Here is a 19,291-nt window from a genome sequence, read left to right as displayed (position 1 = left end):
AATTTCCTAGAGGCATACATATATATCGAAATTGATATGCTGCCTGATGCCTCTTGCACAACTGTGAGTGGAATTTGACGTGAGCTATTTAACGGAGCCAAAACCTAATTTTTTTAATATTTATCTCATCCGCATATAACAAATGTTCTCTCTTTTCTTTTTAATTAAAATAAATAATTTTTTTCTCATATGATTGCATGTAATAATTACTGTGGTGCTGATTTTTAAAAGTGGTGTAGCTGCTACAACGTTATAGTAACTATTACACAATAACTGCTACATATTGTAACAACTACTACACAATAATTGCTACAATTGTTGTGTAGTAGTTGCTACAACGCGTAGCAGTTATTATATAACTACTACAACATTGTGTAACTATTATAACATAGTGATTGTTGCATGTAATAATAGGAAATAGAAGATAGAATTTTATTTTAATTTAAGAAAAAAAGAGAAAAATTATTACATGCAGATAAGAAAGAGATTTAAAAATTAAGTTTTGATTATATCAAATTGTCCACGTCAAATGTCGCTCACGGTCGCACAAGAAATATCAGAGAGCACATCATTGATATATATATATATATACCCCATTTCAAATTACCAAATAATAACGTGTTTCTTTTTTCAAAATTGCAAGGTGAGGCTCGCTTGACCAAGCTTTTATTGTGATTTCGTGGTTGCTTGATCTGAAATCACGATCGAACTTATTGTAAAATCACAGCTACGTGTTGAGCGATCACCTAACTGCCTCTATAAGTTGGCACAATTAGTATTTATATGGATGTTTATTGTAATATATCCTGGAGTCATTTCCCATATGCCACGTGTTCAAGTCACTACTGGTTGGACAAGCAAAGCAAGACTCACTCTGACTAGCTTTGTCTTGATATTCTAGATGTTTAGCCACGAAATCACAACCACACGGTTGAACAGTCACCTAACCACGATGTCATGATCGTGTGATCAAGTGCGAACTAGGGGTAGTTTAAGAAGCCAATGCGTGATTTGGTAATTTTTTTGATATTTAAGAAATTTAGGTGAGTAGATTAGTAAATTGCTGAAAAAAAATATATACTTTTTTATTATTATAAATTATGATATTAATAATTAAATAAATGCTTTTCAAAAGTAAAAGTAAAGTTTTGATAGTAATATTTCATCTAAATTTAATAAATGCTTTTGGAAAAACAAACAGATTAGGTGAGGGCAAACGTGTGCAATTTTGTTTTTCTAATATTCACTTTAATGTTTAAAAATAGCAATAAAAACCGGGTTGGGGATAAGTAACTCACTCGTTCTCCTCCGCTCCGCTTCCAGAGAGCCCAAGGCGGCGATCTCCATCGTCGTCTCCGCCGCAATGCTTTCCGTCGAAGAAGCCCTACGCATCGTGCTCGGCGCGGCAGATCGCCTGCCACCGGTCTCCGTGCGGCTTCACGAGGCCCTCGGGCTTATCCTCGCGGAGGACGTATGCGCTCCCGACCCTTTGCCGCCCTATCGCGCCTCCATCAAGGTTTCTGGTTGCTTCCCTTCCCCTCTCTTTCGTCGCGCCGGGATATTCGTGTTTCCGATTAATTGATCTTCATTGGAATCGTTCCATATCGGGTTGGGTTATTTGCTACAGGATGGGTACGCTGTGGTGGCTTCGGACGGGCCTGGTGTTTATCCGGTGATAACGGAGTCGAGAGCCGGAAACGATGGGTTGGGCACGGTGGTCACTCCTGGAACCGTTGCTTATGTGACGACTGGAGGTTATTTACTTGGCTCGTGTCTTTTCCCACCCTTCCTTTTGTTGTATTCTGGTTCAATTCTGTGAACATGCGCCGTCCTTGAAATGTTATGCCTCGCTTATTCGCTTCTGTGTTTGAGCCTTTGGTTGAATACCAGTATAGATGGTCCAAAGCATTAAAACTTCCATATATGGAATTAAACCGCCCCAAGGTAACTATGTCATGGGTCGTAGCAGGATTCCCTCGAGGGCGGCTACGGGCCCATGACATAGGGGCATACTTTGGGGGACCTTAGGGGCAGTACAATACACCGCCCCATCTGGCCACCCTCGAGGGAACCCAGCCGGATGGGGTTGTATTGTTATGCCCCTATGGCGGTTTAATTCCATGACTAGAGTACGTTGAGTGAGGTTCCCTCATCTTGTGAAAACATACAACTTTTAACTTGTGCACTAAAATTCCCTCGCTATGCAAAATTTGTTTTTTGCTGCAAGGAGACATGCAAATGGCCTTGGACCAACTCGTCAACACATTGCAATGAGATGATGCCCTTGTCACGAATACTCATCCTAAGTCTATTGGTTTTAGAATCGGTGGAAATTTTCAGACTATGCCTGTTGCTTTTAAAACTCAAGGCATATTACTGCATTTATAATTCACTAAGTTGAGTATACCAAAGCTCAAGGAAATTACAAGCACCTTCTCAGTCAAGGGAATCATCAATGGGATGACCGAGGTTCTAATGTCATTAATGTGTCTTCCAATATGTTCATGCTACCGTGAAAATGAAGATGTGTGTCAGCTTGAAAGGAAAACAACAGTATGCCTAAGTGAGTTGGGTACTTGGGTTGGTCTATGAGTTTCAGGGGAAATTGTTTACTGAGTATTCCAAATGCAAGAAGTGTGTGAGTGTAGGTGGGATTTGTTGGAGTTGCTATTGGAGATTCCCAGCTTTTGAATCCAATGCCCCCACTCGCCTTCATGAATGGATACAAACCATGAGCAAACATGGAGCTATAGCAACAAGGACTGTGAGACCAATTTAAGTCATTGATCTCTCTTGGAGTTCAATAAAGTCGGTTCATGTGAACCAAAATAGAAGGCAAATGGCTGCAAGGAAAGGACAAGTGACTTTAATAAAATAATAAAGTGATATGAAAAAAGTTGCACAATGAGAAGCAAAACATATAACACACGGTTTGGGTAGATTAAATTCTTCTCCTTCAACAGCCCTCTTAAAGCTAGGGAATAACCCAAGATAATATTTGTTGTTGCCCCTCTTGTAGATGAACTGAAAGTAGAGTGTTGGATGGCTCTTTGACGCTTCTCAACACTGAAAGATGCAAGCTCACGAGACGACAAGGCATGAAGGAACCAAATTGGTACTCAAAGTAGAGAAAGCTATTGTGTGGTTGAAATTGTCAACTTCAGGAGATTTCAGTGTTAGCAATTTTGAAAATTGTTGGAATTTCTTGTATGATGATGACGAGGTTACACTTGAGGTAGTATTTCTTGATGTCTATAAAATTGTCTTTGGGATAGATCACCTTGACCAAATTGTTGCCTTTAGCATCCATATGCTGATTGTATATGCATGGTGAATTCTAATGCTTGATTCCCACATTAAGATAATTTGGGTAGGCAATGAAGCTCTTTCCACCATACAACTTTCCAAGGGAGTTTAGGAGGAGGAAAAAACCTTAGAACCTTGAAAACTGGAAATAAGCTCTGTGAGGCTTCAGTGCCCCTAGCAAGAGAACATCCTACCCTTTGTGTTGCAAAAAAGGACTACTATCTAAATCTGAGTTGTAACATAAGTTTGAACTACTGCTTGTATCACATCTTTTGGTCATGAATCCTTATAAATGACCTCTCTAGAGTTGTAAGAGCCATTGATTTATAAAGCATCTCAGGCAGTTTACACATTGTAGTTATTGTTGTAAATTCATCTGATAACTGGTTTATGTATTGAATTAATATTGTGCAGTCTTTTAGCAATAATGTATGACTCAATTCCAGGCCCAATTCCTGATGGCGCTGATGCAGTTGTCCAAGTAGAGAATACTGAAAAAGTGACTGACAATGAGAATGGAGGAAAGAGAGTGAGAATATTGGCGAGAGTATCTAAGGGGAATGACATCCGTAATGTGGTACATGATTCTAACTCTTTTGACTTCTACTTTAACAAATTTGGTTCTCATCCAAATGAACCCTGTTGTTTGGCATACTCGTAAGTCAAATGTCACTAAACTTTCTTTGAAACAGTTTGTTTGTGTTTATGTTTGTTTCAAACATTAAGACAGTTTTATGAAATTCAATTCAAACCCATCAACTGTACTATACCATATTGTATTATCTACTCTTGGCTATTTCTGTCTACAAGCACATCAAGTCAAATCACTGATGAAATAAACATGGGAGAAAATGCAACAAATTTCCATGAAGGTGCTTAGGCTATCAAGTGTAGGACACATATTTAAGGCAACTTTAAGAAATCATGAAATTAATGGACAATGGTTATCTATATAAGATCATATAAAAAAGCAGCAACTAGCACAAGAACAGGAATAACTGAAGGATTATGGTGAACACATATATGATAATCTTGCAATTATCTTCTTAGATACTAGTTGGTTCATATCCAGGTTGTCTGATCAAAGATAGACATGATGAGTTATCTGATAAGAGATGAACAAATTCTTATTTTAGCAGTTTGTTCAATAATCTATCCTAATTCTTGTTTTTGACTGCACTTGACAGGGTCGTGATGTCGAGAAAGATGCTAGGGTATTGATGACAGGTGAAAAATTAGGCAGTCCAGAGATTGGTTTGCTTGCCACTATAGGTGTCACACTAGTGAAGGTATATATTATCTGCGGATGTAGATTTTCAATCATATATACAAAGAACTTAAAGAGCTTTATTTGCACTTGCCTGACCAAAGGTCTATCCTAGACCAACCATTGGAATTCTTTCTACTGGAGATGAGCTAGTTGAGCCAGCAACTAAGTGTCTAAGTCGTGGCAAGGTGATTTTTCAGTTGGTCTAATTGATGTTTACCATACATTTGCAAACTTGGTTATAGTGATTGACAAAAAGGAATGTTTAAGCATGCTATAGAGCTACAGGATTCTTATGACTGCCTATTTCATCTTTCAGATAAGAGATTCTAATCGTGCAATGTTAATGGCGGCTGCTGTTCAACACAATTGTAAAGTTGTTGACCTTGGTATTGCCTGTGATAAAGAAGATAGTCTTAGTGAGGTTTTCGATGCAGCTATTGGCTCAGGAATTGATGTACTTTTCACTTCCGGTGGTGTTTCTATGGGAGACAGAGACTTAGTTAAACCCTGCTTATCTAAAATCGGGCAAATACATTTTGAAAAGGTATATCATGATCCTATCACAGTTTATTCCTTGCTTCCAGTGGTTGAAATTCTTGATGCATTCAGTTCATGTTAATCATGCCAGTTAATTTATACAATTTAGGCAACATGAGATACAACTTTGGTTGAATCACGATGCCCAAAACTGTGAATGAATAGGATATAATCTTTCTTTTGACACTTGCTGGAGCATGCTGCTATGCAACTGGAGTGGTTATCATACATATACAGTAGCAACAGCTAGATATTTCTGTTAGAAATAATTAACCACTTTTTGGGATAAATAGTTAGCCAATCAAATTTAATATGATATGTGAACAAGAGGGCTCAAATGAAATCCTATCGTGCTAAAAAAATATTCTCTCATTAATTCATGTGGTAGGGTTGCACCAATCAACAATTTCTTTCTCGTTAAAATCTCCATTCATATATATATCTCTGGCTCAAGCAGCTTCATTCTCTTTGTTTTTTTAGTTTTTTTGTAAGTAGTAGTAATTGCAAAGTAGATGTATGTAACAAAGAAAGTTAAATATTGGTACAGTAATTTTTAATATGACTTTCTAGAGCGGGTTCATTTTTACATGGTTGAGTACTCATGCAGGTTTCCATGAAGCCTGGAAAGCCATTGACATTTGCACATATCATTACGGATTCAAAACAAAACAAACTTTCAAAGCCTATTCTAGCTTTTGGTTTTCCTGGAAACCCTGTGAGTTGTATTGTTTGCTTCAACATATTTGCTGTGCCTGCAATACGAAAACTTTTTGGTTGGTCAAACCCCCAGCTCCAGAGGTTATTGTCAATCCATTTCCTAACATATAATTAATTTTCATGTTTTTGCAACTTTTCTAATTTCAAAATATAAGATTCTTTACAACAACATCAGCGTCATCATTGTTATTGTTGTTTTTTATCTTTGTCATCATTATTATTTATTATTAGTTCGTTTGTTTAGCTACTTGTGTTATGTTTCTCCTGTCTATTTATGAAAATCAAATTATAGTTTCCAAGTGTGTCTGTTTTTTTTTTTTTTGAATTTTCTCACAATCAAGGTGTCATTAGCTAATCAGTTGTCAACCAAGGTTTAAAATCTCGACTCGTGATGAGATTTCAGTCCTGGACCAAAATGATACAATTTCGGTGTCATGCCAATATAGCTTCGATATTTTTTAAGTATAAATATAAATGTATATTAATATTTGATTATTAAAGATGTTTTATATTTTGAGATGTTGAATTTATATTTTAATATTTTCTCATAAGATAATGTCTATTATAAGAAAACTAATTGTCTAAGATTTCGAATATGGAATTTAGGAACGCGATGATTAGGAGAAAAATTAATATTTTGTGTGTACAAGAAACAAAATGGATTGGGCTATAAACAAGCTGAGCTGAGCCGAGCCGAGCTTAAAATGAACCAAGCTTTTGAAATGATTGTTCAAGCTTAGCTTGGTTTATTTTTTATGAGCTTGAGCTTGTTTGAAGCTTGGCTTGTTTAGATGTTATCGAGCTCTCAATTCAAGCTTAGGTTAAGCTTGGTTCGAGCTTGGTTCAGGCTTTTTATTAATGAATATGGTTCGTAAATATTGTTCACGAACATTGTTCACAAATGTTGTTCATGAACGTTAACGAGCTGAACATATATGTGTTCAAGCTTGTTTGTTTAGTTTAACAAACTGTTCAAGCTTGTTTATTTAATTAATCTTATATATATTGAACGAACATAAACAAGCTCTTACCAAGCCGAACACCAAGCTTGTTCACGAATGCTTAGTTTATTTACAGCCCTAAAAATGGATAAGAGGGAAGGCAAAGATGATAGAGAATTCGGGTTTTAAGTTATGATACATATGAAGGAGTAAAATAAGAAATGGAATAGGTATCATTGTAGATAGTTCACTAAAGGATGTACTAAGAGAATTTTGAAAGAGAGATAGGCTTATAGTTCTCAAGATAGTGATGGTGAAATAAACTATTAATGTAATTATCATTTATACACCTCAAGTAAAATTAGATAAATATACAAAATCTAGATTTTGGGGCGACCTAGATGAGGTATTACAAAACATTCGTTAACATAAATGATTTTAATAGGAGATCTAAATGAGTATGTAGGCGTGAAAAATGAGGAATATGATAAGGCGGATGAGGGTTATGAGTTTGGAACAAGAAATGAAGGAAAACTATATTAGATTTTATGATAGTACTTTATACTAACTAATACGTTTTTTAAGAAAAAGATAAGAACACTCGCATTCAAAGTTGGGGAACAATAAATTACAAATTGATTTTCTTATGGTTCGGAAAAATGATAGAAAGATTTGTAAAAATTGCAAGGTCAACTACCAATATAGGTTAGTAGTATTGGATAAACGCCTCAAGCATAGTATCAATAGAAGAAAAATATATATAACTCTTATAATTAAGTGATGGAAGTTAAAGGATGAGAAACAAAATATATTTAAGGAGAGGGTAGGAGTACAAGTATTAGGAGAAATATACAGCGACTCGAATACAACATGAAATAAGATGCTATTAAAGTTGGAAATAATAGCAAAGAATGTACTCGGTGAGGAAAAGGGACATGGACCACTAAGTAAAGAATCCTGGTGGTAGAATGAGAAAATACACGAGTAAGTGAAGGAAAATGAATAGCCTATAAGAAATTATATATTTGTTAAAATGAGAAAATTTTAAAAAAATATACAGTAGCTAAGAATGTAGTGGATGAAGCTAAAAATAAAACTTTTGAATACTTATATCGAAAATTGGATAAAAAAGAAGGAGAAAGAGACATTTATAGAATAGTTAAAGAGAGAGAGAGGTAGACAAAAGATCTTATCCAAATAAGATGTATTAAAGATGAATGTAATAGGATATTAGTAAACGATGAGAAAATAAAAGATAAATGAAAGTAGTATTTTCATCAATTTTTTAATGAAGATTTAGATGACCAACTTAACTTAGATAATTTGAGTAGGTCAAATAAGTATAGAAATTTAAAGTTTTATCGAATTCAAACTTTTGAAGTAGAGCAAACTTTAAATGAGATGAAAAATGGAAAAACAGTTGCGCTAGATTATATTCCGATAGAGGTATGGAAGTGCCTTGGAAATAAGGTATTGAATAACTTACAAAGTTATTCAATCTGATATTGAAAGTTAAAAAAATATCTAATCAATGAAGGGTAAATACTCTACTTCCCTTATATAAGAATAAAGGAGACGTACAAAATTGTGTAAACTATAGGGGTATTAAATTTAATGAGTTATACCATGAAATTTTAGAAAAAAAGTATTCGAAAAAAACTAATGAAGGAGATCGTGGTTATCGAAAATCGATTTGGATTTATGCTTGGAAGGTTGATAATAAAAGTTATACATCTTTTCAGGCAACTAATTGAAAAATATTTGGAACATAAGTATGACTTACATATGGTATTAAGAGAAATTACGGAGAATTCTAGAAAAAAGAGGTGTGAGTATAACGTTTATTAAACTAATTAAGAATATGTACGAGGATGTAGTGACAAGAGTGCAGATTTCAGGCAGATTAACCGAAGCATTTTCTATAAAGATAGAGTTACATTAAGCATCAGCTATAAGTTTCTATTTTTTTATACTAATTATGGATGTATTCACTTGACACATTCAAGATACAGTACAATAGTGCATGTTGTTTGTAGATGATATTGTTTTCTAGATGATGCACGAGAAGAAGTAAATGCTAAATTTGAATCTTGGCGTTAAACATTAAAAGTGAAAGGTTTTAGGCTTAGCATAGTAAAATTTAAATTTAACAATATTAGACGTATGCAACAATTGTTAAAATAGGAGATGACGAGTTGTCTGAGAGAGTTTTAAATATTTAGGATCATCTTTGTAAAAGGATGGAGGGATTGAGAAAGATGTCTTATATATTATGAATCAGGTAATATCGAACCTGGGGCGACCGGTCTAGCCTTACAGAAGTTTTCCACTGGTCATGAGGGTAAATCAAGAAGTGCTCATGGCGGACGGCCCAGAAGCCTGGCTTCCCGTGATTGCGTGCCAGAAAGATGTCTTATATAAAATTCAAGCAGGATGATTGAAATGGAGGAGAGCGTCAATTGTTCTTTGTGATCTTAAAGTATCTTTAAGAGTTGAAAATTTTACAAAATAACGGTTAGACCCACTATGTTATATGGAGCTGAATGTTGGGCTATGACTCGAGAACATAAGCAAAAAATGAGAATTGCAGAGATGAGGATGTTAAGGTGGATGTGCGGACTCACAAGGATGCATAGGATAAGAAATGAAAATATTAAAGAGAAAGTCGGGGTTACACCTATTGAGAGAAAACTTCATGATACACATTTAAGATGATACGATCATGTATTTAGATGACTAATAAATACTTCATTTAGACGATGTAAAACTATGATAAATGTGCATATCAAACGAGGAAGGGGAAGATTGAATAATGTTTGGTTAGCAACAATAAAATAAGATAAAATTTATTTAAATATAAATGATGATATAATAGGGGATAAAGCACAATGGCGTAGAAGGATCCATATAGCCAACCCCATCTAGTGGGATAAGATAGACTTGGTTGTTGTTGTTGTTTCATCGTCATTATTGTCGTCATGAGATGATTCTCTTCTCTTTTTTTTTGATGTCTCCTATCTCAATAGCTGATATTTATAAATGGCCATATTCGCAGAGTGCATGCCCGAATTGCACACCCCATAAGTCCAGACCGTTATCGTCCTGAGTTTCATTGTGCCATTGTTAGATGGGATGATGATGATGGATCTGGCAGGCCTGGGTAAGGATAGCCCTTATCTTTCAGTGCTATTTCAAGATTCTAGTCTTTCAGATTTGTCTATTCTGTTTTTATTTTTATCTGCAGCTTCATTGCTGAGAGCACTGGAAAACAAATGAGTAGTCGACTCCTGATTATGAAATCTGCAAATGCATTATTAGAGTTACCTGCAACAGATCAGATAATAGAAGCTGGGACTTCTGTTCGAGCCGTACTCATTTCAGATTTAAACAACATTTCAATGAGTAAGCTGACAGAACAAGTGGTTTCCTCATCCATTAAGCTTGGACATACTGCACAACACTCTGCCATACAAATTGGAAATACATCTCAAGAATCAATGGTCCGAGTTGCAATTCTTACTGTGAGTGATACTGTTTCTTCAGGTGCTGGCCCTGATCGGAGGTACTATATGTGATGCTCTTGCTAAGCTAAAATCTAGTTTGACTCTTACATTGAAAGTATATGATCATTGTTATACGCTTATACCTTGATTATTAAAAAGCACAGGGCACTGTTAACAAATCTGTGAGTGGGCTTCCATTATAATTCCATCAACAATTCTTGAACAAGATATAATGTCTACATATTCCACAACAAATTTGATTCAACAATGATCTAGGGTTTGAAGGAAAATTTTGTGTTATCTCTTAGTTTAGTTTAGTGTTAATTTTATTCAGTACTTAATTTGACATTGATAAAAATCATATTTTCTTTATATAACTTCTATCAGTACTTAATTTGTCTGATGTTGGCCAGTATTTACATTGCATCTGTCTGTATCTTGTTGTTCAGTTGACATACCTAAATATCTTGATCAATTCCCTGGTAAGATAATCGAGTTGAATCGAACTAGAAAGTGTATAATGAATTCTTAAATGCTGGAGATGTTCTAGAAAACTAAGATGTTAAAAATATTCTGTTCTTGTAGCTTGCTGATGAACCAAGTTTTTTTATTTTGAGTTTGAGCTCTGTTTCCTTTCACAAGCTGTGCTGTTTCCTCGCCATCATTCCTTTGTGCAAATATGGTTTAAGGTGAAGAATTTGTTGTATGTGTGTGACATTTTTTTTTAGAGATCTTGCTGATTCCACAGGCATATCGAGCATGTCAGGATATTGTGTGCAATCTCCGGGGAATCTGGATTAGTTTGAACAAAATAACCTATTGTTTGTTAAAGCTGCAATGTTCTATATATTTGTAAATAAACATCATGAGTGGTAGACTTTGTCTTCTGCAATAACATGCATCTTGATACACCTCCTTGAAGTAGCAACTCAATGGGGTCACATATCTGATGCTAAATCGAATATGGAGAAAACTATTATGGCCTTGGCAAGAGAAGCCAATTGACCAATGTGAATGCTCCAGATATCTAAGAAATATTCATTCATTTATTTGTATATTCTAGTCGATCCTAATCACTGTGAGGTTCACTTCTTTTCTCTAAATCGACATGGATGAAAAAGCAAGCTGAAGAAAAGTGAGCTCTAGGAACGTGTAAAATGTTACAAACAACAGATAAAGCAGATATTACTATAAATTATTAATTGCTTATAAATTTAGTATTCAAGTATTGTTTATTACCTTTAAGACATGATCAATTTGATGTTTGATTAAAGTTCACCCTGAACCCTATCTACAATATATACTGGAATTAGTTCATTCTCTCTACATATTCTCGTATGATGATACATTATGCACTTTTATTTTTCATCTCCTCTCTTGTTATCTCTTTTTTCTAATGTTTGAAATTTTATTGCAAGGATCTACAGCTTCATGTAGAGATGTGTTTATTTCTGATATATGTGTGTATATATGTAAAGCTTATCATTTAGACTAACCTGAGAATGCTGGTCGGGATCAAGACATGTTACGCGAATTGTAGTAACGCAGCTTTACTTGTTGGTTTTATAATCTGTAATTGCCTTATAAACATACAAGATTATTTTTTAAATATTCATTTCTAGTCATTTTAGACTGACTGCTTCACGGATTAATGAGGAATTTTGGTTGCTTCAGTGGCCCTAGGGCTGTTTCGGTGGTGAACACTTCTTCAGAAAAGCTAGGAGGAGCACATGTGGTAGCAACAGCAGTTGTGCCTGACGATGTTGATAAAATCAAGGATATTCTCATCCGATGGAGCGACATCGACAACATTGATCTCATTTTGACTCTAGGTGATGATTACTTTTTCAAGTTTTAAACAGCCTACACTATGCATCATTGCTAGTTCTAGTTGTTTTGTTTTTATGTTCCTGTTGTCGTAGGCGGCACTGGCTTTACGCCTACAGATGTAACACCCGAAGCTACAAAGGCTGTAATCATGAAAGAGGCTCTTGGTCTTTCATTTGTGATGCTTCAAGAGAGTCTTAAGGTATCACCAAATGCTATCGCCTCGTATTCTTTTCTTTCTTGTCTCAAAATTCATCGCTCTAAGATATACATGTCTTCAATCTATTAATCGATCTCGAAACAGGTAACACCATTCGCAATGCTTTCGCGGGCTGCAGCTGGGATCAGAGGATCGACATTGGTAATTTCCCTAACACTATTTTAGTTATTGTCTCATGACGTGTACACTTTCGAAAATAACATATCTGTTAGCTGATGACATGTACATTTGTCGAATCATCCCCGTTATTCGTGTCTTTTGCCACATCAAATTTCTTGATTGGCCATGAAATTTGAGTAGCTTAAGAGGCTCTATTTAGCATCTACTAGGCCATCCTAAGTTGAAACGATCCCTGTTGAGGTTTATTATGATCACCAAAAACTGTTTAGAGGCCCTTTGCGGGAAATCAAAGCAGGTTTCAGATGCTAAATCGATTGTGTTTACATCGGTTAGTGTGTTTCCGATGCGATGCAGTCTTGACTAATATTTCTCTTTGCGACATCAGATCATCAACATGCCTGGGAACCCAAATGCAGTTGCCGAGTGCATGGACGCACTGCTTCCTGCACTCAAACATGCCCTGAAGCAAATTAAGGGGGACAAGAGGGAGAAACACCCTCGACACGCTCCGCATTCCGAAGCCCTTCCGACCGACCAATGGGAACGCAGCTTCAAAGCTGCGTCTTCCAGGTCAGATTGTTCTTGCTCCCACTGATGCTTGCTGAAGCATCCACAAGCAAATATCTATATCTGCAAATGATTCTGTTTTTCTCATCTCGTTTTCCCAAATGTTTGATCAAATAATCTGCCTTTTCCTGAATAGTCTGGTTCCAATACCAGGATTTGTATGTATTTTTGCGTACTGTTTTCATATAATTCAGAAAATACACTAGTTTTCTCGAAGCCTTTGCTTTGCTTGTATCTCTCATCAAAAGATACTATTCTATTATGTCTTTTAAACAGATGGATCTGACTCGAATTTAACAAATAGAGATTTGATTCAAATGTTCCACTACAATTTGTGCTTTGTGGTGATTCATTGTTTCTTCACTGGTAAAATGGAGAAAGTTCCAAACATAAATTTTGGTTTTGCTTCATAATACATAAAAATTGTCGAGAATGAGGAGAATAAACTTATGATAGAAAAAAATTGAGTGTCTATTAGCAATTCAGCATCGTCGTGGCTTTGTCATCTAGATTGCAAAGTAGCCGACGATAGAAACTGATGTGGCTATTGCCATGGCAGTCGATGCCCCTCCGTTCAACAAAGCACCCGCTCCACTTTTGGGGATTGCACCCGCTCCACTTTTGGGGATTGAGTCACTCTCAGGCTGAGTCGCAGTCGTTCCAAGAGGAGCCCCAACACCTCCGGCATCACTATCCGTGACATCATCACTCGTAGGGCCGTCAGCAGGGAGAGGTGATTTCGCAATCGGGGTTAGGACATTAGGCACGGAGCCGGTGTCGTTTGATGAGGTTGAGGAATTCGGAGAATCCGCTGAGACAGAGACGACAATGGCAACTAAGATGAGGCCGAGAATGAGGACTTGAGGCCGTGCCATCGAAGATTTATTTAATGAAATTTTGTGATATTCTAATCTCTGTATCGAAGGCTTGTCGAAGATGAAAAAGAACTAGAGAATATATAAGACAACAAAGAAGAATTGTCAAAAGTTTTAACGGCCTACAAATTGTGATTCCCACATTTGTAGGAGAACCTCATGTATTTTGAAATACTAATTAATTAATTAATTAATTAATAATTAAGAGTAAAAGTTATTATTATTATTTATTTGGTTTATTTTATGTTATAGAGCTTTAAATTTTTAAATGATATGAAAAGATTTGGTTCATTAAATTAAAAAAATTTACTTATTAATTCTATTACAAATTAATCCTTTAAAAAAAATTTCAAATTCAACATGTTTATTCAACCATTATTTTTATCAAGAATAACTCGTTTAAAAAATAGCTTCCGAATAATCACTAATATCATTGAAAAAAAATGACATGAGATTAAACATAAATTACTTCTCAATCATTTAAAAAATGATTTTTGTTTTGGCATTACTTCATTGAAATTTTTGGATTTATGTTGAAGTATTCTTCAATATAATTGTGACGGAATAAAAAATAATTATAAAATAAAATAAATCTTAAATATCACAAAATATTTCCATAATTAATATTTTTAATTCATTTTCTATCCGAAAAACTATTTTCAGAATCTATTTATTTTTCTTGGAGAATTCATGAGAAGATATTTTCTCCCTTCCTTTTCAATTATTTTAAAATTTTCAAAAATAAACACAAAAAATTTAATTGAGGCAGGCACATGTGAGGGAGGACATATAGAGAGAGAGGCATACTAATAGATTTAATTCCAAAATAAATTGTTTATTAATAATTCAATTGGTCACAAATTGATTAATTTCAAAATAAATATTTTATTTTAAATAATAATAATAATAATAAGAATAATAAAAGTTGGGACAACAACAACAGCTAGCTACCAATAAAATATATATAAATCATTGAGGACCAGATCATTCTATTTTTTTTTAAAAAATTATTCTAGAACCATCCATTTGTTGGATCCATTAAAGATGATGATTTGATCCGTCTCGATCAAGATTTACACAAATTCATTTATTTGAGTTGTCTTAGTTTTGTTTTGTAAAAATAATAATAATAAAAATTTAATAAATCAGGTAACATTGAACTTAGATAATCAATTAGACCTCACGAAAATTGTGAAAAATTTTCACAACGGTTAAGAAAATTAAGTCTAATATTTTATGATTATACATCCCATTTAGATAAAAAATTTATATAAATATATTATAATTATAGATCATGAATATATAGATAATAATTTAATACCCTTTCATGCACTGTAGTCCCCGATGTCATACTTTGTTTTGTAACATAGACAATAATTCAACTCGTTTAACTCATTTAATCAAGGTTTTGTATTTATTTATTTTGATATGTTTTATGAGTTTTATATACTTGTTTAGTCCTTTTTAACTCGTGTAATTTTCTTATTACATAATTCATATATTTTATTTAGCTATAAAAAACTAAAATTTAATTCCTGGTTTTTTATTATGAAAAACAGACGTTCCACTCCACCAATTTAGTGTTTAACTTTATTATCCGATCCCATTAATTAATTGTATGAACATGATAAATTTGTTTAACTTTATTATTCGATCCCATTAATTAATTGTATGAGCATGATAAATTAATGATACTTATATTTGGTTGATTATTGGCCATAAAAAATTAATTATTTATTAATAAATATTACATTTATACGCTATCTTTTCCGTACCACTCCCTCTATCTCTCACACACGAAAAGATCTTTTGTAAATTGTGAGGAGAAGTTAATTTTGGAAAAGCCTGAGGGGCAAAATGAAATGTTCTCTCTCTGTCTATATATATGCGCCATAATGATCTTTGAATCAACGCTTTCTCTGCACCGAATCGCACGCTCCTTGCACGTGACTTGTCGATGAGCTCTCCGACAAGCGGCGGCGGCGGCGACAACATCGGTTCATCGGCGGATGTCAGGATTCTCACCTCCGGCAAGCGCAGAATCCCGGCTTATTCCCGCGTCCTGGTAAGATTTCTAGATCTGTCATCCTTGTGCGCGGATCTAGTTTGTTAGAGACTCATTTAGGGGTTTTTGACGGATGCGGCTGATTTGCGAAGGCGGCGGCGTCGCCGGTGCTGAAGAGCTTTCTGGAGAAGGCGGAGACGCGCAGCGACGGCGGAGTGATTACTATCTCCATTCTTGGCGTCCCCCACGAAGCGGTCGATGCCTTCCTCCGCTTCCTCTCCTCTCCGACTAGGTTATTCTTTTTCCCCACCTTTGTTTTTTTTTTCTTTGAATTTTTTATTGAAACATGTGCGATTGTTTTTTCTCTCACCGCCATTTCCGTGGAAAAAAGGAAGAAAATTGAAAGGAAAAAAAAAATGTGATCACGATTTTTCATTCCACGCGGCTGTTGAAATTCGCTTTACATTAATTTAATTTTGACAATGATTTTCGACTTCCAGCTTTTTGGTCACCTACTTGATTTTTTTAAAGATCATACCAAAAACGTGATGTAAACTTCCAGTTTTTTTTTAAATCAAATTGTCCTGTTCTCAATTAATTTGTTTGTCGATGAATACATGATTCAGATCATCAAATCGAGAAGGAATCCTCATGTCTGATCGCTAAATTTGAGTTAAAAATTGTGAAGGTTTGGTATGATGGAGGCGGAGGGGGAGGCGGCGGCGGCGATGGCGGAGAACGCGGTGCACTTGCTTGTGCTGTCGCACGTGTACCAGGTGGGGTGGCTGAAGCGCGCTTGTGAGCGGGCGCTGGCGTCGCACCTGGCGGCGGAGGGAGTGGTGGACGTGCTGGTGCTCGCGCGGCGGTGCGACGCCGCCTGGCTCCACCTCCGCTGCATGAAGTTGATCGCCGACGACTTCGCCGCCGTCGAGCGCACCGAGGCCTGGCGCTTCCTTCAGGAGCACGATCCCTGCCTCGAGCTCGACATCCTTCAATCCCTCCAAGACGCGCACTTGGTTCGTCTCCGCGCATCTCTCCCTTCGTTTCGGCATTTGATCCAACGGCTGACTAGCGTTGCCTGATTCTTGCAGAGGCAGAAGCGGCGGCGGCGGAAGAGGGAGGAGCAGCGCGTGTACACGGAACTGAGCGAGGCGATGGAGTGCCTACAGCACATCTTCTCGGAGGGCTGCGCCGCCGGCAAGTGCCCCAACTCCGCCACCTGCCGCGGCCTCCAGCAGCTCCTCCACCACCTCGCCCTATGCGATCGGAAGAAGAAACCGCACTTCTGCCGGCGATGCAAGCGCCTCTGGCAGCTCCTCCGCCTCCACGCATCCATCTGCCTCCAGCCCGAACCCTGCCACGTCCCCCTCTGCTCGTAAGCACACAAAAAAACTCGATTTTCCCCTCTTTTCACGATCAACAAACACTCAAATCTTCGCTTCTCTTCTCCTTCAATGATAGAAAACAAACTTCTTTGATTCCCTATCCTTCAAGTTTTTACTCAAGCTCAAATCTTTACATCTCTGTGCCTTCAAAGATTGAACTTTTGTTCTGTTTCTGCTCAGAAACTCTCAATTTTTTTTTTTAACTTCTTTGTGCATGAAAAGATCCAATTTCATTTGTTTCTTAATTTGCAGACAATTCAAGCAGAATATGGAGCAGCAGAGGAAAGGAACAGAAGAAGAGGATGAAAAGTGGAGGCTGTTGGCGAAGAAGGTGGCATCTGCGAGGGTGATCTCCTGCCTGGTCAAGAGGAAGAGACAAGAAGGGTTCCAAGAGCAGGAGGAGCCATGGCTGAAGCACAAGGCACTTGAATGACTTGCTACACAGCCTCCTCCTCCTCCTTTTTCTTCTTGTTTACTCTAATAAAAAGAGACGAATTTTGTGGAAATAATACTGTGTGAACTCTATATATAAAGAGTGTTTATTTATGTCTTATTTAAAATGCTTGTTTTTTTTAAAAAAATAAAAATTATTAATGTTCTCTTGACAATTTTGAGCTCTTGCCACATTTTCATTAGTGACTATTAGCTTAATTAATAATCTAATAATCTAATAATAGATAGTAATTAGAATGTGAAAACAAAATTCTTCTTATGTTTTACACATCATATAAAGTGTCTCTAAATTTAATAAGGTTGATTTGTTATATATTTAGTATATGGATGGCATTTTAGAAAAAATAAAATAGGATTACATTGTCTGTTTTTTTTTACATGTAATAAACTAGATGTTGTGTGGGTGTAATTTGGAAAATAAGTAAATTAGCGTTCCATTTTTAAAAATCATCAAAAGGTGTGCCACCTTATTTTTTATTTCAACTTTATTATACCTTAATTTACAATTGCTAAAATTATTTAACCTAATTAAAATTAAGAGGGTAACAAGTCAAGTCAAGTCAAGTCGAGCTTTAGGGTGCTCAATCTTATGTGATAAGGCAACCGAGCTGAGTCGAGCTTAAAATGAACTAAGCTTTTGAAATGAGTCTTCAAACTTAGCTTGGTTTAATTTTATGAGTTTGAGCTTGTTTGAAGCTTGGCTTGAGCTTGGTTTATTTAGATGTTGATGCGGTGATAAGAAGGGTCATGTGACGTGGTGATAAGAAGGGACCCATCTTGGGAAAGGTCTTCACCACAATAGAGGTCAAAATCAAGACAGTCAACGCCCCACTATCATTGGCCGAGCGGGCGAATGGTTCGCTCGACCAAGACATGAAAGGCATGATCCGACATCACTACTAGCTCATATACCAGCTGAGCTAAGACACTCAAGACAGGAATGAATGTCAAGTGTATGTAGAAGCAGGCCGAGAGCTACCCCGCTCGGCCTTACATCAGTGCCTGGATCAGCGGAGTAGATTCATGGCTGAGTGAACCACACGCGGACAACGCTACTACCGCCGAGCGGCTATCCCGTTCGGTCTAGGTGCACGTACAACAACCAGACAATGGAAGTATCGGCCGAGCGGCTATCCCGCTTGGCCTTACATCAATGCCTGGATCATCGGAGTAGATTCATGGCTGAGTGAACCACACGCGGACAATGCTAGTACCGCCGAGCGGCTATCCCATTCGGTCTAGGTACACGTGCAACAACCGGACAGTGGAAGTATCGACCGAGCGGCTACCCTGCTCGGCCAAGTTGTAGATTCATCAACCAGACAACGGAGACTCCAAGCGAGCGACCACCTCGCTCGGCCCAGCAACGGACGACACTGAGACAGGGGACTTTCAGCCGAGCGGCCATTTCGTTTAGCTGAGCAACAGACACAAGAGGATATCCTTCGACATCCTTTTGGGAGTTAATGTCGCCGACGGGCGGTATGGTCAGATAGAAGATCGTACGACGGAAGCTTTCACTATCACTTCAGAGATATGCTCGGCCCATTAAGGTACTGTGTCAG

At 36.7% G+C, this 19,291-nt stretch overlaps 2 protein-coding genes across 2 annotated transcripts; both read left to right on the top strand.

Moving 5' to 3' along the window:
* The first annotated feature begins 1,277 nt into the window (after positions 1 to 1,277).
* LOC122003070 (molybdopterin biosynthesis protein CNX1-like) lies at positions 1,278 to 13,347 on the top strand. The gene is made up of 13 exons (XM_042558507.1): positions 1,278 to 1,516; positions 1,628 to 1,754; positions 3,753 to 3,883; positions 4,494 to 4,595; positions 4,678 to 4,761; positions 4,893 to 5,120; positions 5,721 to 5,911; positions 9,827 to 9,931; positions 10,016 to 10,333; positions 11,949 to 12,106; positions 12,197 to 12,303; positions 12,406 to 12,462; positions 12,827 to 13,347. Exons 1-13 carry the CDS (start codon positions 1,364 to 1,366, stop codon positions 13,034 to 13,036), a joined length of 1,971 nt encoding a protein of 656 aa, XP_042414441.1. The 5' UTR covers positions 1,278 to 1,363; the 3' UTR covers positions 13,037 to 13,347.
* Positions 13,348 to 15,786: 2,439 nt separating this feature from the next.
* On the top strand, positions 15,787 to 17,881 carry LOC122003069 (BTB/POZ and TAZ domain-containing protein 1-like). The gene is made up of 5 exons (XM_042558506.1): positions 15,787 to 15,948; positions 16,041 to 16,180; positions 16,577 to 16,904; positions 16,980 to 17,263; positions 17,526 to 17,881. Exons 1-5 carry the CDS (start codon positions 15,841 to 15,843, stop codon positions 17,704 to 17,706), a joined length of 1,041 nt encoding a protein of 346 aa, XP_042414440.1. The 5' UTR covers positions 15,787 to 15,840; the 3' UTR covers positions 17,707 to 17,881.
* The last annotated feature ends 1,410 nt before the right edge of the window (positions 17,882 to 19,291 follow it).

Source organism: Zingiber officinale, chromosome 7A (assembly GCF_018446385.1).
Source record: "Zingiber officinale cultivar Zhangliang chromosome 7A, Zo_v1.1, whole genome shotgun sequence".
In the NCBI taxonomy this organism is placed as follows: domain Eukaryota; kingdom Viridiplantae; phylum Streptophyta; class Magnoliopsida; order Zingiberales; family Zingiberaceae; genus Zingiber; species Zingiber officinale.
Note: the sequence above shows the minus strand (reverse complement) of the source record. Positions and strands in the feature narration are given on the sequence as shown.

Excerpts from the sequence above, each read along its gene's own strand:
- LOC122003070 (XM_042558507.1), top strand. The coding sequence starts at position 1,364 with ATGCTTTCCGTCGAAGAAGCCCTACGCATCGTGCTCGGCGCGGCAGAT. Across the intron at positions 1,517-1,627 it reads CCTATCGCGCCTCCATCAAG|GATGGGTACGCTGTGGTGGC; the intron begins GTTTCTGGTTGC and ends TATTTGCTACAG. Across the intron at positions 1,755-3,752 it reads TGCTTATGTGACGACTGGAG|GCCCAATTCCTGATGGCGCT; the intron begins GTTATTTACTTG and ends ACTCAATTCCAG.
- LOC122003069 (XM_042558506.1), top strand. The coding sequence starts at position 15,841 with ATGAGCTCTCCGACAAGCGGCGGCGGCGGCGACAACATCGGTTCATCG. Across the intron at positions 15,949-16,040 it reads CGGCTTATTCCCGCGTCCTG|GCGGCGGCGTCGCCGGTGCT; the intron begins GTAAGATTTCTA and ends TGATTTGCGAAG. Across the intron at positions 16,905-16,979 it reads CCCTCCAAGACGCGCACTTG|AGGCAGAAGCGGCGGCGGCG; the intron begins GTTCGTCTCCGC and ends TGATTCTTGCAG.